This window comes from Salvia splendens, chromosome 9 (genome assembly GCF_004379255.2).
Source record: "Salvia splendens isolate huo1 chromosome 9, SspV2, whole genome shotgun sequence".
NCBI classification, from domain to species: Eukaryota; Viridiplantae; Streptophyta; class Magnoliopsida; order Lamiales; family Lamiaceae; genus Salvia; species Salvia splendens.
Window position 1 is genome coordinate 22621779 of NC_056040.1, and position 16922 is coordinate 22638700.

General features: G+C 40.1%; 1 protein-coding gene across 2 annotated transcripts; it reads left to right on the forward strand.

The window, feature by feature from the left end:
• The first annotated feature begins 11771 nt into the window (after positions 1–11771).
• On the forward strand, positions 11772–16547 carry LOC121747049 (translation initiation factor eIF-2B subunit gamma-like). Of its 2 annotated transcripts, none has more exons than XM_042141032.1 (14): positions 11772–11953; positions 12073–12265; positions 12353–12448; positions 12548–12625; positions 13861–13941; positions 14018–14237; positions 14320–14378; positions 14854–14903; positions 14999–15086; positions 15185–15442; positions 15534–15626; positions 15783–15887; positions 16013–16129; positions 16205–16547. In XM_042141032.1, the coding sequence occupies exons 2-14, from the start codon at positions 12200–12202 to the stop codon at positions 16277–16279; spliced, it is 1386 nt and encodes a 461-aa protein (XP_041996966.1). In that variant the 5' UTR covers positions 11772–11953; positions 12073–12199; the 3' UTR covers positions 16280–16547. The 2 variants fall into 2 exon arrangements, with proteins under 2 accessions (XP_041996966.1, XP_041996965.1); XM_042141031.1 differs by having other exon boundaries at positions 12123–12265.
• Positions 16548–16922: the final 375 nt, after the last annotated feature.

A 16922-nucleotide genomic window follows, 5' to 3' on the forward strand; every position in this document is an offset into this window, starting at 1 on the left:
GCCAATCCAACTCAGCCTTCCGCACTTCAATGACGGAGGTGTATCTCCTTTGGTGCGCAAGACAGGGACGCAAGCTGCATCTTGGATTTTGGACGGCATATCAGTGCCACTTGATCGCTACGCACCCTGCCTGAAACCTCACTCTTTGCCACATTTTGGGAGCTTTCGTAAGCAACAACCTCATTATCACTGAGGCTGAAGACTTGTCTCCGCTGCCCATGGTGCGGCCACCGGGATTATTCGACATACCTTACTTCGTTAGGACAAATGCGGTCTACATGAGGGTGGGACGACCGCAATTTTACGCAATGGGTGAGGAAGCCACGGCAGGAGGAAGAGTCGCATTATTGGAAAGGATGATTACTGAATTAGAGGAGGAGAACAGACAGATGAGGGCAGAAATGATCCGACTGGCATCAGTAGTGGAACGGGTGTTGAAGGAATCTGCGGAGCAGAGGATACTGACCCAGAGGCAAGCGTCTATGGAAGTGATCGTGACTAAATTAGGAGACCAGAACCACAAGATACAGACGGAGATGAATAGGATGCTGTCCATGATCGACAATATCCTAGAGGAAGTGAGCCACCAGAGGGCGGCTGAAGCTATGAGAGTAAGGGGCAGTGTAGCCCAGGATACCGGACCAAGCGGCCATGCTGGCCAAGATGTTGAACCACAAATCTCAGAGACCGTAGTGAAGGAGCAAGAGGAAGAGAGAGCCGAGGTGCCGGCAACTGCCGAGGAGCCGGCAAAGGATGATAAGAACCAAGCTGGAATGGAGACAGACCAACCGGAGGACCAACCGATAGAACGACCTGCACCACCTGCCCCACGAAGGAGCAGGAGACTCCGATAGACCCTCCCTACTGACCAAGTTAGTTTTTCTTTTTAAGTTTCAGTTTTTTTTTCTTTTCTTTCTTTTAACTTTTCGTATTGTTGTTATGAGTTGTTTTTTTTATTTAGGTAGTTTAATTTGTGTTTGCGCGCAAACCTCTCTCACTTAGCCTATTCCATAGTCTAAGTGTGAGAAGTTAAGGGTTTGTTTTCTTTGGCGCATTTTTTCTTTGTTTTGTTCTGTTTTGTTTTCTATGTCGCATGCATGTTTAGCTCACACTTAGCCCATTGCATGGTCTAAGTGTGAGGAGTTTGTATATATGTGTTTGTGGTTATGTTTTGTTGATCTCTGTATAGGTGAAAAACCTCTCTCACTTAGCCTATTCCATAGTCTAAGTGTGAGAAGTTTTTGTTTTAGTTTTGCTGTTTGCTGTCTGTGTGTCATCATACTGGCCATTACCTTTTCCACTTCACAGCCTTATCTGAGGGCAGACACTTGTGAAGTGAGAGGGGGGACGCAATGGCCAGTAGGATACATGTATATATGTGTAGTTTTTGTGTTTGTGCTTTTATTTTGTTTTGTTAGGCCTAGTTTTATGTTGTGTGATTGAGCTTAAAACTCAACCGTCTTGAGCTGAAGGTGAGGGGAATTGAGGGAGATAGGACATGCTGGAAAACCTAAACCATCCCCGTTAGTACCTCCTAGTCAGGATAGATGAGGTGAGTATGAGAGAAAAGCCCATACTTAGAGCCAAACACGAAAGCCCTCTAAAAATGTGAGTTATAAGCCTTAAAGTGGAACCACTTTCCACATATATTGGAAAGAAAGAGAGAGGCTGCCATAATTCGCCTAGGGTGAAGTGATCACGGGTAGCAAATACTGAAGGCAGTAGGAACCCCCCCCTGTAAAAAAAAAGAAAAAAAAAAGCCGCATTTAGAACCCTTTTTTCTTAACCTTTTATATACCCAGATATATAACCCACTAGCCACTGGGACTGTGTAAGGCATGAAACAATGGAGCTTACTGGCCAGGAAGAAGTGCGGAAAAGCAGAAACCAGCTGGGCGAAAAAGTTAGATGAAAATCGACCAGGGAGTCATTCCCAGTCCAAAAAAGAGAAGAAGGAATAAGGGTGGCGAAGCCACGAAAAAGAAAAAAAAAAGAGAGGGAACCGAGAAAATGAGAAAATGGTCAGAAAGATTTGACCACAAAAGAGATGAATGAAGGAATAAGGGTGGCGAAGCCACAAGATGCTACTGACCAGTGGAGACCAAAGCCAGAAGCGCCAACTACCTAATATACACAGTTCCCCCCCCCCCGCATAAATAAAAATAGAAATTTTGAACCTTAGAGCCTTAGGAACATCCACCGAAAACATTACAAGCCAACAACCCCGTTACAAGCCTATAAGTCCTTCAGTAGCCGCTCGTGGAATCTAAGTCCGAAGCAATTGTGGTGAGCATAATGAGAGAATGCAGTCCTGACATTCCTGGTGAGGTATGAGCGACTGAGCGAACCTAGTGTTGGGCCGAGAGTGTGGGCGATCTTGACAAACAGATATACTGACTGGAAGAGAAAAGGGGGGTGGCAGAAGTTCAAGCCTGTCTAAGGCCGGATTGCACCTGATCCAGAGGGGAGGGATGGTTGAAAATATAGCCCGATCTATGTGTTTTCAGTTTTTTTTAGGTGTTTATGTTTCTCTGTGTTTGTTTGTGTTTTTCTTTTCGTCATAGTTTAGAGTCTAAGTTAGGTAGAGTCGGTCAGGGGAGTGACCAGGCTAGAATTCGACTTATTTCTTTTCTTTGTTTGTTCTTCACGCTTGAGGACAAGCATGTGGTAAGTGTGAGCAGTTTGATAAGTCGTATTCTAGGCCTTGATTACGGGTCAGTATGATGTGCTTAATTGATTATATTTGCAAAACAGTTGTTTAAAGTGTGCAGGTCAAGCATTCTAGCCAGTAGGGAAGTTTCGGAATGTTCAGGTGAAGGAGGCGCCAGCATGATCTCATACTGATCAGTATTCGTGCTAAAACGGCTTGAGATGAAGAAGACGGATAGCTGGGACGGATTACCCACAATTAAGGGCAAAGAAGTCAAGTTGCAACGAGGATTTACCCTAAAATCAAGGGTAGCCTCCCTACAAAAGGAAGCCAAATTGGAGGAAAAGGGAGAGATATTCACCACCATCTTTAGGTAGAAAGTTTTCTCGGTAGTTTCAGTCTTTCAGCCGTGTCCCGCTTCTTGCCTCGCCGTAGCCATGATCACTTGACGTTCAGATGTTCCCAGAATTCCAGTCATCGTCCATTCCATCCAGCAAGATCGTAGTTTAGAGTCTCATCGCCCGGAGTGGCAAAACACTTTTACATTGCTTTCGTAGTTTTAAATTTCTCGCTTTCCTTACGTTGGATCTTGTTTGCCTTTGGATATTTTCTGATTTTAAAGTACTTTGTTGAAGATCCGAACGTGTTTATGCTATGAAGTTGATTTCCGTTTCGTTTATTGTGGTGTTTCTTAATTCCCTTGCCTAGTTAGCTTAGATCTAAGGTTCCTTGGTGTTTTAAGTGCTAAAACTTTTCTTCATTGTTTCCGTAGCAATTTCTATAGATAAACAAGTACTGTTTGATCGGAAGGTAGATCGTTGCATGCAAGGCTTAGTTTTAATTTCTGAAATCGTTCTTTCATGTTGACCAGTATGCAGAAGTCCAGTTTCAGTGTTAGATTTCAGATTTGATTTCTTAGTTTTGGATCTGAGTTCGTGAGTTGTTAATCTGAGTTTCCCGTGTTGAATCTGGAATTATTTTCTGATTTTAGTTTGTGTTGTTGAAGAAGATGATGTCCAAGTCTAATGTTGGGGACCACTTTGCTTTTTAGATGCTTTTTGCTTTTGTCCTTTACTTTTTAGTTATAACCTGCAGATCTGTCAGCCTAGTCACCATGACTACCACTACCCTCTGAATATTCTGTCTAGCCCAAAATAGAATCCCGTACCCTCCAAATACTTTCTGTTACAAAAATGTCTCCCATTTCCACGTACACAGCTGCACCTCTACACTTCTTTCCCCATTCTAGTCAGTAGGAAACTACCTTTAAGTTCCAGCCTAGGTAGAAACTCAACCCAAGCGTGGTAGCTAACCAAACCATCCAGAATATCACCACAATAGTTTTAACGCACCATCTCTGTGGGATTCGACCCTTACCACCACTATCCTGATCAGTAGAAGTGGGTTGAGGAATCTTTGAAACCAAGGTCTAGGTTAGTAGGATCTCTATCCTGACCAGTAGGATATATCCTTGCTTGAACGACACCTACGCACCTCAGGTCCTTTCAATAGTCTTCTCCTTCCATGTGAAATAACAATATTTGTCGTGTTGTGCATCGTCTACCCGTCTATGTTGTGTAGAAATATGACTTGGCCAAAGCATACTACCATCACGAAGAGCCCATCTTTCCTGCCCTTGCGTGTCTATTTGGGATGGACGACGTGAAATTGGAGCATTCAACGGAAGTGATTGTCCTATCCGACGACACGGAGAAGCTTCCAAGTGAGTCATCTTTGTTTGTTGCAGGTCCATTTGACGAAGAAGTTAACTCCCCGGTGACATTTCCTCGTGGACTTGTTCGACGCAAGTTGTTTGACGAAGAACTTCCAACTATGGACATGGAGTCCAGCACCAAATGTTCTTCCAATGGGCCTTCACAAGCGAAGTCCAAGGAGGGGAGGACTTATCGAAAACCCCCACCGCATATGCTCGCTTCTGCCGGTCAGCTGTATATCTCCCCGAAGGGAAGCTGTTGTTGTTCCTACTCACCCATTGGGGGGTTGCCACATCTTCACAAATGAGCGACGGAAGCAGGGAGACAAGAGTCCTCATGTGACGCACACTGTGTGAATTTTGCATGTGATACAATGTAGTTTGGGACTTTGTTGTCTGATCTCCTTATATGACTTTTGCGGATGTATTATTATCACCATATTTGCAGGCCATTAGGGCCTGCATTAATGCCTATCTAAATATATGATATATTATGATAAGGGGTTGCTTCTTTGTTTTATCTCTAATCTAAGACATTCAAATGAAGGTCTAATTCGTGTATCAAAGTATACCAAAGAGTGCTAATTACAACCAACATCACGAAAGCATTCATTAACAGAATAAGTCACCAATAAACCGAAAGAAGATTTCAGCGTTGCAGCTCATCATACACGTCCCACATACATAACTATTCTTCCAAAAACAAAAGATCGGTCTGACAATTTAGATACTAGCTTACACATACCAAAAGAGGGCAAAAAATAATAGTCATACCAACTGATAAAACGATCATTCAGATCCCCCTGTGATTTTCATCGATAAGCATTAACACGTACCCAAGTCTAGCAGCTTCCGGCATACCAGTAAATATATGGAGCCACTGAGGCTTGTCACCCAAGATGTTGCATAACTGATATCGTTGCGCTATAGTAAGGCCATCCACAGTACATAGCTTCTCAAACACATCCTCTCTAGCCTTGGCCAGGTCAAACTTGGATCCGATCCTTGACGAGATGACCTCCAGCCTTGCATTGGTCTCCGAGTGTAGATTTGCAAGAAACTCCATCATTGCAGTGTCACCAGAGTCATTTTTTCCTTTGAGGCTGCTAGCTTTGTTGGCTGATGTCCCCTGCTCACTCTGTCCTGAAACGTGGTCATTAACATCAGGAATATCATTTAGGGGAACACTTGAACCAGGGGAAAAATTATCGAAGGAAGGATAGTAGTAATTGTCGTTGGATTGACTGCCCCCAGACTGTTGGGAACGCGCTCCAGCAGCCGCTCCGTCTAGTTGCTCCGCCCCACCGCCTCCTGCACGATCATTGCCAAAAATACTCTTCCATGTATCTCACAACGGCCATGACTTTGGGCGCATAAACTTTGCTTCTTTATCAGCCTAAAATTTCGGGTCTTTATATCAGTCGCAAACAACACCAAAAAACTAACACCATGTGAGTGTGTGAATGATGGTTAAGTGCTTTGAAAAGATCAAGTATTACCTAAACGATTTGTTCCCATTGCTCATCATCACACTCAATCTTGTGCTTCCCGTCACTATTGAATCCAATACCTGTCCGACTCAAAATGTTTTGCAAATAACCATAACTTTTCTTCCACGCAGATATTTTCGAATTCACGTGAGGGTTCCTTCGGATATCAGAGTCTGGAAATTCTGCACGAATACTATCCTCAATCTTAGTCAGGTATCCCGCACGAAAACCATTATCTGATTTCTACCCCCTAGCAACGAGTTCAAGGAGTGTCGCTGCCAGGATCTCTTCCTCACGCGGCGTCCACATTCTACGCGTCCGGTCTCCCTTCCGAAACTTCTGCCTTAGTGAAGAATTCATTCCTACAGAGCCTATAAACACCAATTCCATGGACCAAAAGTTGATTAACTGAAATACAATGGTAGCAACACCAAAAAATATGCAATTGCGACAAACCTATTGAACACACCTTCCATGATGATACCACCATCTAATCCCGCAGACCTTGGCCGTTTAGTAGGTGGCACGAACCCTTTCATTCGCAGCGCTCCGGATTGCATTTTTCGTTCAGTATTGTTCTGTGTTTGAAGTGAATCTGGAAGCTTTATTTAAGCAGAGTAAAAATGTTCACTTTTCAATTGCCGCTAAATTGTTCGTCTGTGCGCGGCAAATAGTTTTGATGGAATGGTGTTGGGGGCAAACCTGTCAAAGCAGTCGGAAAAAGGCAGGTTAAAAAAATGGCAAAATCCAATTCCTCAAATCTGAATCCCAATTCAGAGTAAATGAACGCCCAGTTAGTCTGTGAATTGTGTGGGCACGGCAAACATATTTATGCCCTTGATTCATTTAATGAGAACCCACCTCTAATGTAGTGAACACGCCCTAATTATACTACTTGGAATATCAAGGAGAGGTATGATTATCTAATTGAGGTAATTGAGGTAATGATTATCTAATTCTAATATGGAAAGTAAATATTTTGAAAAGATGGCAAAACTGAAGTTTCAAAAATATAAATAAAAACCTTTTAACATGGCTAATAGGTTGAGAGAGGGTAGGGCACACTTTTTGTCTTCACTTCCACCTCTATTTATTTTAGTGTGAGCTATGTTAGGAAGGAATTCATGGATAATTTGGATTGAGCTTGCTTTTTGGATCATTGCTAATTGAATTAATTCATTCATAATTTAATATATATTCATTATAGAAAATAATACCGAACTCTCATCCAATCTCAAATCAAGAATAACTAAGTTCCATTTTGATTTGTAATATTTTCTGTGTTTAAGATATCAATATCTATTAATTTAATTAATTTCAAATTAGGTAGTGACTGAATTTATTTGTAAAATTCAACTCAATGTTCCATTATTCATATACTCATACAGTTTAAGTATAGAACAAAAACAAATAGTCCTACGAGATTAGTAAATGATCATAATAATATACTACAACATAAATATTAAAAAAAATCTATATAGACAATGTTAATTGTAGAATAATACTCTCTTTGTCCCATAATATGAGTCACTCTTATTGTGGGCACGAGTTTTAAGAAATACTATAAAGAATAATGGATTATAAAGGTTAGTGAAATATGAGACACACTTTGTATATTGATTTTATAATAAAATTTGAGTAAAATGAGTTAGTGGACTGTGAGACATACTTATTATTTATGGTAAAAATAAAGTGTGACTCTTATTGTGGGATGGAGGGAGTACAACAAACCCTCAATAACCACATCCCAGTAGATGACTTTTCCATTACCTAATTTGAAGCCTTAGCGAAACCTAAGACAAATGAACAGATGCCAAATGCATTTTCAAAATTTAGAGAATACACAGGCCATGTTTGGTTGTCGGGATTCTGTCTGGGAAAGTAATCTGATTTCTTAAATTTTAAATTTCTGTGTTTGTTTTGATTTTTTAATCAAACTAAGAAAGTAATCAGAATCCGAGAACAAGGAAAGTTCCTAACTTTTCTTAGGTATTCTTTTTCCCAGTTTTAGGATTCTTACATATTTAATGCAATATAGTATAGTTATTATTATTTATTAATAATAATAATATTATTATTATTAATTACAATGTTTTCAAAATAATAATTATTATTTTATAAATTAATAATTAATCAATAAAGTTGTAGGGAACTTTTGAATTATAAAATTTATTCAATTATAATATTTTTAAATATAATAATAATAATCATAATCATAATAATCATATTTATTATGATTATTATATATTATGATAAATAATCCATAGTTAAACTATACATCGTAATAATAAATATAATAATATAATTATTATTATTTGTAATTAATAATTTATTAAAAATTTTATATTATTATTCTTTTTTAAAAATAAAAGAATAATTAGTATATTTTTAGTTTGATATTTAAATCAAATATAAAATTTAAAATTTTGATATTTCCAAACACATGAAAGTAAAGTTATTAGGAATCATATTCCTGGGATTCATTTTCCTAAGAATCATTTTTCTTGTCAACTTTACTTTCCCGTCACACAATGCAAATTATACTTAAATTTATATGTCACAATTAACTCGTTATTATCTAATACACATCAATTCAAGTACATACTGGGGTCCTACTAAAAGTCTCATTTTGCCATTTTTGTCTGATTTCTACTAGAAGTTTCATTTCGGAGGGAGTACTGTTTTTGGTAAGTGAGCCCCGAAAATTGACTAACCCACTCCGCTTACATTTGTTAAATCAATATATAAAAGTGGTATTTACATTCCACTAACTTTTTCTACCATTTTCATTCACAAAGCCAAACATTTTCTTAAAACACGTACTCCATGTCAATAATAAGACTTCTAACGAGGACGAAGATGTAAATTTCATCACAATAATAAAATTTGAAAAATATTTTATAGACAAAAGAACACCAACGGCGAAAGCACTCTGCTGGGCCGACACTGACACTGAGAGACGAAAGCTAGGGGAGCGAATGGGATTAGATACCCCAGTAGTCCTAGCCGTAAACGATGGATACTAGGCGCTGTGCGTATCGACCCCATTCCTAGTGCTAACATCATATAACCCAATTGAGACATTGTCGAATAAGCTAAACCTCTTTTAATGTCTTTTTGAGCAAGAGCTAAAGTAGCTCCTAAGATAGTGATATATAGAAATAAAAATATATCACCAATGTCATTACAAGTATGAATAATAATTTTATAGCATGTGATTGTATATATAGATGTGAATATCAACAATTTAAATATGGCATAATAAATTTGATTTACAAAATAACTATTAAATGATAAAACATGTATAAATTAGAAGTATTTATTATAATTATTGTTTTTTCGCATACTAATCTTAACATAAGTATCTTGGGACATGAGGAGTATAATTTAGTTTGTTAGTGTGTAAAGCTTTTAGTATTTTAAAATAAAAATATAGAGCACTTTTTGTAAGTGTTAGGAGTATTGTTTTGAATTTGATCATGTTTTTATTTAGTTTTTAATATATCATATAATTTTATTTATTATTTTGTAAATACTATTGTTATTATTTTTAAAGTTTAAATATATGTAAAAGTTAAAATAAATTAATGTAACTTGATATCCAGATTAAAATTTTTTAAAAATATTTTATTAACAATATGAAATAAATAATTAAATAAATTCCAATTAAATATATAAATAAATGAACCATTGAATAGCAGTGATGTTCAATAATTTTTGAGAAGCCAACTTCTCTATACAGAGTATTTTATTATTGTACAACAATTTCAGTCTTTTAATTTTTTCACCAATAGATATATTTCCCTCAAAAGTGGCATTTTTGTAAATAAATAAATGTGGTAAAATAGTATTAAATAAACTTATCTAGATAATTTTAGCATTTTAATAAATAAAATTAAATAATAAAGTTAAACATTAGAGCATTTCCAATGGTAATAGGCCGGCCAGCCATAGACTACCACAAACTCCTCCTGCCACATCATCAGGACTAAAACTCCTTCTGCCACATCATCAGGACAAGCAATAGGTTAGCCAGAATAAACAAAATTATAAAAAACAAATAATTAACAATCACACAAAATACGAAATTAAATTTACGACACATATACGGGGAAATTCAATAATAATATTTAAATTTAAAAAAGTACATTAGTTAAAAAAACCCATCTTTCACACACGAGCCCCCGCCTCCGCCTCACTCCTCGTGGCCGTCGCCGTCGTTGTCGCCGCTATCCGGGACCCCCAAATATGCGGCATCTGAGCCCGCGTCTAAGCCCCCCAACTGTGCCAAGGTGGCATCCAAATTGACCCGCATACTCTCAAGCATTGAGTGAAGAAACCTCTTCTCCACGGGTCAGTTGGCGCCCTCCATTCAGCTAAGATCTTGTGCATCTGAGCCCGCGTTTGTTGACGCGCGAAGAAGGCGAGCTCGGTTGGCGACGTGCCAACAGGGGGGATGCCGACTGGACCTCCTGGGACCCCTGGGCGACCCCCATCGCTACCTGTTGCGCCCGCCTTTGACCAACCGGGCGAGTGCGGCGAGTAAACGATGGAGGGGACGAGAACTCCTGAACATCCTCGTGGAGGTCGTGGGAACCGCCGCTGCTGCCGCTGTAATCACCGGCATAGTTCAGTCGCTGCCTTTTCGGCCAGCCAGCATCGACACCTGCCCAAAACTTCTCGGAGTCCATCAACACCTCATAGTATTTCCAGTAGGTGAACTCCTTATAAAGCCCGGGCACGGGGAAGGCTTTCTCCGCTATCCTCCTGCGGTCCTCGTCAGTTTGGCCACTGGTCTGCATGCGGAGGGCGTTGGTGTACAAGCCCGAAAATCGGGAGACCGCAGCCCTGATTCGGTCTCACCCCTTCCGGCACTCCTCCCCGCCGTGTGGCCTCCCCTCTGGGCAAAATGCCTTGTAGGCTGCTGATATTTTAGCCCACAAGTTGATGATCCTCTGATTGTTCGAATGGAGGGGATCATCACAAACACTCACCCAAGCCTTGGACAGCGCGACGTTCTCCACATCCGTCCACTTCCTCCGTGCCGGGCTGTCATCATCAGACGGCTGCGACGACTTGCCGACCACCCTTTTGCCCTTCCCCTTGCCCTTCTTCTTCTTTGGTGCACCTCGATCCAGCCCTACTCACCCCGTTTGAACGGGAGTGTCCGCATCCTCGAGATTTATCCCCAACTCCTCTAAGGAGAAAGTATCACACCCAGTGAACTGCGTCTCCGATGGGGTCACTGTGTGCGAAGAAGCAGTCAAAAAATCAAAACTGGAGCGATAGACATTGTCCCCCCACGACGTCCCCTGCATCCCCGGCTGCCACCCCGGCATCATCTGCATCCCGGCTGCCCACCCCGACATCTTCTGCACCCCGGGTTGCATCTCTGGTACCCCCTGCCCGCCCTGCATCCCCTGCCATCCCGGCATACTACCCCGGCTGCCATCTCGGCATCATCTGCTGCCAAGGGTACATGTTGTAGTACCCGGCCATCGGACCCCATCCACCTCCCACGGGTATCATGGGAGTTTGAGACCCGCTCGTCACTAGAGTATACTCGTTGTTGTTCTCCATTTTGCTTTATTGCTCTTGTACAGAAATTAAGTGAGAGAGAAAACTCGTTAAAACAAGTGGTGCGAATGAGAATGACGTCCAAATCGCGTATATATAGTGTTTCGAAAAAAAATTTTGAGCTGGCCGATCGCTCGCCGATCGGGAGCCTGCAATGGCGGTCAACCGACCGGCGAACGGATCGGCCAGCGCCCGAAAATTGGCGTCGGGTCGCCAAATTTTTCGCCGAAATGGCGCTCTCCGGTTCTAATGGTTTGGCGAGCTGACCGGACAGCGCCGGGAATCGGCTAGCCTGTCCGCTCGCTGCCATTGGAGATAGCTCGGTTTAGGTACAGAAACGAGTTACCACTTCAACCGCACGCCCATTTGATCCGCCGCCGTCCCTTCTCATCTCCTCCTCACGGCTAACGCCACCACCTTCCTTCCCACGTTACAATTGGAGGGAATTTCCTACTGCTGCAATAGCAGATTTTATCCAAGCTGTGTGTGTACCGCGTCCCTTCTAATTTCGCAAACCTTGAGGTAAACCCTTCACTCCAATTTCGCAGATATCATCTCTGATTCTCGGTTTTTAGATGCGCAGTTTGCTATTAAACCCGTAACCCTTACCTGTACCTAACGAGAATTTGCTTCTATATAAGATGCTACGGAATTTTAATTCTCTGATTCTCTCCTGCAATCGCTGGTTCAGGTCTTGGTTTTCTCTCTCTAGAAATCACACCCACACACTCATTGTGCGGGGGAGATAGATAGATACATAGATAGCTGATGGATTTCCAAGTTGTTGTGTTAGCAGGCGGGTTTTCGAAGAACCTAGTGCCACTTGTTTCCAAGGTAATTTCTTTCTTTTCTATCCAATGTTTGTTTAATGGAAACAGAATTCACTTTTGATGTTGATGAGAAATTTGGGGATATGCGCAGGAGGTGCCAAAAGCTCTTCTGCCAGTTGCAAACCAGCCAGTTATTTTGTATGTTTTGGAACTGCTTGATCAAAACGACCTCAAAAATGCTATTGTGGTGAGGATCTATTTTTCTTTTATTTAATTGCGTTTGTGTTGAGTATTGTTGTTGGTCTTGGATGACAGGAACTTGAATATGTGATTCTTTTCTGTTTAGGTTGTTGAAGGAGAGAGCGCGGCTCTTTTGATCAGTTCCTGGATTTCTATCAATTTTGTTGACCGATTACATGTTGAGGTGACAACCTAGTTGAATATTGCTTACGGAACTGTAAAAACATTCCTTTTACAGAACAATTGATTCGCTCTTGTGAAATTGAAATTGAAATTGAAACTAAAATTGATTTATCACAAATTGTGATATAAAAAGAACAAATTTTAGTTGTGGAACTGTTCTATTTGTTATTCTTTTGGTATGGTCTTATGGTGATTATCTGAGGGTGGTGTTAACTACTCCTAAGGTACTGATGATGTTGAAATGTTATAAGAATGGAGGCAAAACAATGGAATAGAAATTCTTGATATGATTGAATGGAAGCACCGGGAGTCTAAGACTTTAATTTATGAGCAGGTTCTGAGTATGACTTCTATAAAAATGGTGATGTATTTGAAATCTTTTGTCATGTTTTTGTTTCATTGCTGTGGAAATGGACATGAAAGAAAAGGCTTTAATTCTCCAATGGCATGTCAGTATGAAGTACTGTATCAATTAGAGTAGGAATTGGATGAACTTGTAGAAGAATTCAGTTGAAAGGAATAGACATGATATAGCATGAGTGAGGATCTCAACTCTTAGCACAAACTAGGATGTCCCGTTCCTTGTGTTATAAAAAATTATGTGCTCGGTGTTTGAGGCAGGATAACTGTGTTTTGGAAAGGCGGCAGGATAATTATTGAAATAATAAAAAGTCGTCAAAATTTTGAGCTCCCCGCTGATTAAATTGACAGTTGTAGTTATATCATGGTGCCACTGGCCAAGGGATGCATGATCAGCTCATTTTTCTTGGGGAAACCTCCAAACAATTACTTGTTTGAAAGTTCTTTCATGCGCCAATCATCTTGATCACATGAACCTCCAAATTTCTGTTGTGTTAACTCCTGTAAATTTTGAAACTGTACATTTTGCACCATTTATGATGATTGTGAAAATGATGATGGTCTTTTGCTGATTGATTCTTCGACAATGTGTAGGGTGCTTGAGGTGATGACATTTGTTGGTTCCAAACAATCAAACCACTCTATTTCCGTTTACTTGGTCAATATATTAATAGTTGAAGTATTTGAATCCTGTTAAAGTATAAATCCATGCGTTTAAAGTTTCATACTCAATTACTAACCCACTTTTTTGGTTTCTTTGTGTGTTTGTTTGTATGTTTGGTGCTCAACTAATAACTGTGTGTAGACTGTAGAGTCATGGTATTCAGTTGCTGCTGATTGATTGAGATCCCGCTATGTGATTCTGTAATCCTGCAGGTCATTGCAGTTCCAGAGGATGTTGGTACAGCTGGTGCTCTTAGAGCTATCGATCACCGCTTGACTGCGAAAGACATCTTGGTTCGAGTTATTCTGTTACAACCTTTTTTGAGTTTCTATAATATGTTCAGCAACCTTAACTTGTATTATTATGAAGGTTATGAGTGGTGATTTGGTAACTGAGATACCACCTGGGGCGGTGGCAGCCACACATAGACGTCATGATGCAGTAGTTACTGCAATGCTTTGTCCAGTTCCTGTTAGTGGGTTGTCAGAATCGGGGTCATCAAGTGGCAAGGACAAATCTAAGAAAACAAACCGCTATAATATTGTGAGCCTTGATCCGACGAAGCAGTTCTTATTGCATATCGCAGCTGGTAAGATTTTCGCATGTGAGGGTTTTCTCTGGTATGCAATTTCTATTTTGGTGACACTAGAAATTTTTGCTATTTGTCACAGGAGCTGAAGTTGACAAAGATGTTCGAGCTCAAAAGAGCATTCTTCGAGCAGTTGGCATGGTACACTATTATGCATCCATTAATTAGTTCAATGCATTGTTTTCACCATACGGCTTAGGGCATTCTTGGCATTCGATGTGGCACTTGCCCCAACTGTTGGGAGAGGGCAGGGCTAGTGTTTTATGTAAGACGTCTTCATATTCTGGGAGGTGTAGATGAAAGAACTACGGACAACTATATAATCACACCAGTGTCGTCCTTTCTTTTCAAATAGGAAATTCATTTTAAGTTGATGAGGAATGTTCGTAAGGCTAGTACTTAATTACTAATCAAAACTATTTGTAGTTAGGTCTTGATATTATATATGAGGGCTGAGTGGCAAGGCCCATTTCAGATGCAACAAGGTCCGCATCATTGTTTAGCATAATATGTCCAACCCAATGCGAGAAAAAAGATCTATAAACTTATTTTCTTGTAACTTTTTCTATCCTTAACTTTTTGTCTCCTGTGGTCCTTTTTTTTATTACTTATGCAGATGGAAAGTCGTTCCGATCTAATTGATACTCACATGTATGCATTCAAGAGGTTCGAAGTTTTGCTTTATGCTTTAAGCAATTATTGCTTCTTCCTTGTAGATTATTCCTTCTATAAAGTTGTAATTCCTCGTTGTTTGAATTCAGATCTGCTCTGCAAGATGTTCTAAATCAGAAAGAAAATTTTCAAAGTCTGAGACGCGATGTGTTACCATATCTTGTTAGGTCTCAGTTGGTTAGTTTTTCTAGCTTTTCCACCATGATTATATATGTGTGACATCAAGTTGAAATTATGTTCCACGTCTGAGATAAATGTTCTCATTCACATCGTAGAGATCTGAATTATCATCAAACGGAGTGCAATCAGACGAAAATAGCAATGGCCAGAATGGTCCCCAGGACAGTAAAATTGTGCTATCTCAACTTCTGGCTAATTCATCTACACCAAATTTTCATGAAATCTATGCGTTGGGTCTGGCTGGGTCTGCTCCTATGAGGAAAACACATAAATGCTGTGTTTATGTTGCAAACAAGAGCAACTATTGTGCACGGATGAACTCCATTCAAGCTTTTACTGACATAAATCGAGATGTAAGTTTTCTTGTTTGAAACTCTGAGCATTATTTTCCTCCTCAAAACCCTCATTGTTTCTTATATTCTGCCTTTTGATTTATCGCCACAGGTAGTAGGAGAAGCTAGTCATCTATCAGGCTATACCTTTTCTGCCCAGAATAACATAATTCATCCATCAGCTGTACTTGGATCTAAGACAACGGTGAGTTACAGTGGGCATCTTGGTTCACAAATCATTATCAATTTGGCACTAGCCTTCTATATATGTGCAAAGGGTGGAAGCTGATGTATGTAGGGTGCAATTTTTTAGTTCACTCCATTTAAGTATGTCCTAAGTGTGAAAATATTTATGGTTTAGGTGGGACCACAATGCATGCTGGGTGAAGGTTCACAAATGGGCGACAAAAGTAGTGTCAAGAAGTCTGTAATTGGGCGCCATTGCCGGATAGGCTCAAATGTGAAGGTACTTGACAAGCTTTTAATTTGCTGACAGCTGATTTTATTCTGGCAGCTTCACCTTCAAAGTATAATATTTTAATTTCTTCATTATCTGCTTTGTGCTAACATATTGCACACTGATTTTGATAGATTGTCAACTCTGTTGTTATGAACCACGTTTCCATTGCGGATGGTTGCTCTATTCAAGGGTCTATTATTTGCAGCAATGTACAGATCCAAGAGCGTGCCGTATTGAAGGATTGCCAGGTAACGCTGTCTAGGCCCCCATCTCTGTTCCAGTTTACGTGCCTTGCCTTGTATAACGAGTCGGTGTTGATTCAGGTAGGAGCAGGTTTCGTAGTGAGTGCAGGGGGTGAATACAAGGGGGAAGCCTTGGCGAAGAAGGAAAAGTTCTAGTGACTCATTTAGTTGTACAAGGTCTTGATAGGCCTCTCGTTTGCTGTTGCCACTGCTCCTTTTTGTGTTGCCTCAAGAGTGGGCCAATTTTGGATTTGGAATGAACTAGTAGTTGACAAGTGTTGTTGATTTTTGGATTTTGATGCTGAGAGTAGTTACAGTCACAGGGATAGCATATGGTGAAGTGCATTTGTTGTACATTGAGAATCTTGTGCCATAAATCTTTGCATCTTTAAAAAAGGAGGGCTATCATTCATTTCTTCTTCAAGTTTCACTTTCACGCGGGAGATTCTTGAAAACGGTGTGAACGTAGTAAAGTTCTTGATGCTTCAATTGTAGTTTGTTCACTAATACTTTAGTGGTATTTTTCCCACTTTGTAACGGTGAAAGGATGAAGCATAGGCCAACTCAAAAGAGAAAAATAAGGAAGTATGGTAGGTTAAGTGGTAGCGGATATAATAATAATAATAATAATAATAATAATAATAATAATAATAATAATAATAATAATAATAATCAAAGTTGATTATTCTTTAATTAATAAGTAAAAATTCAATTATACGGAGTATATAAGAGCATCCGCAATGGGCGGACGATGGCACGTCCGATGGCGCGCATCGTCCGCACCCATTGCGGGTGCGTG

Bases quoted from the DNA above. Each gene is read 5' to 3' on its own strand.
- LOC121747049 (XM_042141032.1), top strand. From the start codon at position 12,200: ATGGATTTCCAAGTTGTTGTGTTAGCAGGCGGGTTTTCGAAGAACCTA. The intron at 13,942-14,017 runs GTTCGAGTTATT...ATTATTATGAAG, and splicing joins TGACTGCGAAAGACATCTTG to GTTATGAGTGGTGATTTGGT. The intron at 14,238-14,319 runs GTAAGATTTTCG...TATTTGTCACAG, and splicing joins CTTATTGCATATCGCAGCTG to GAGCTGAAGTTGACAAAGAT.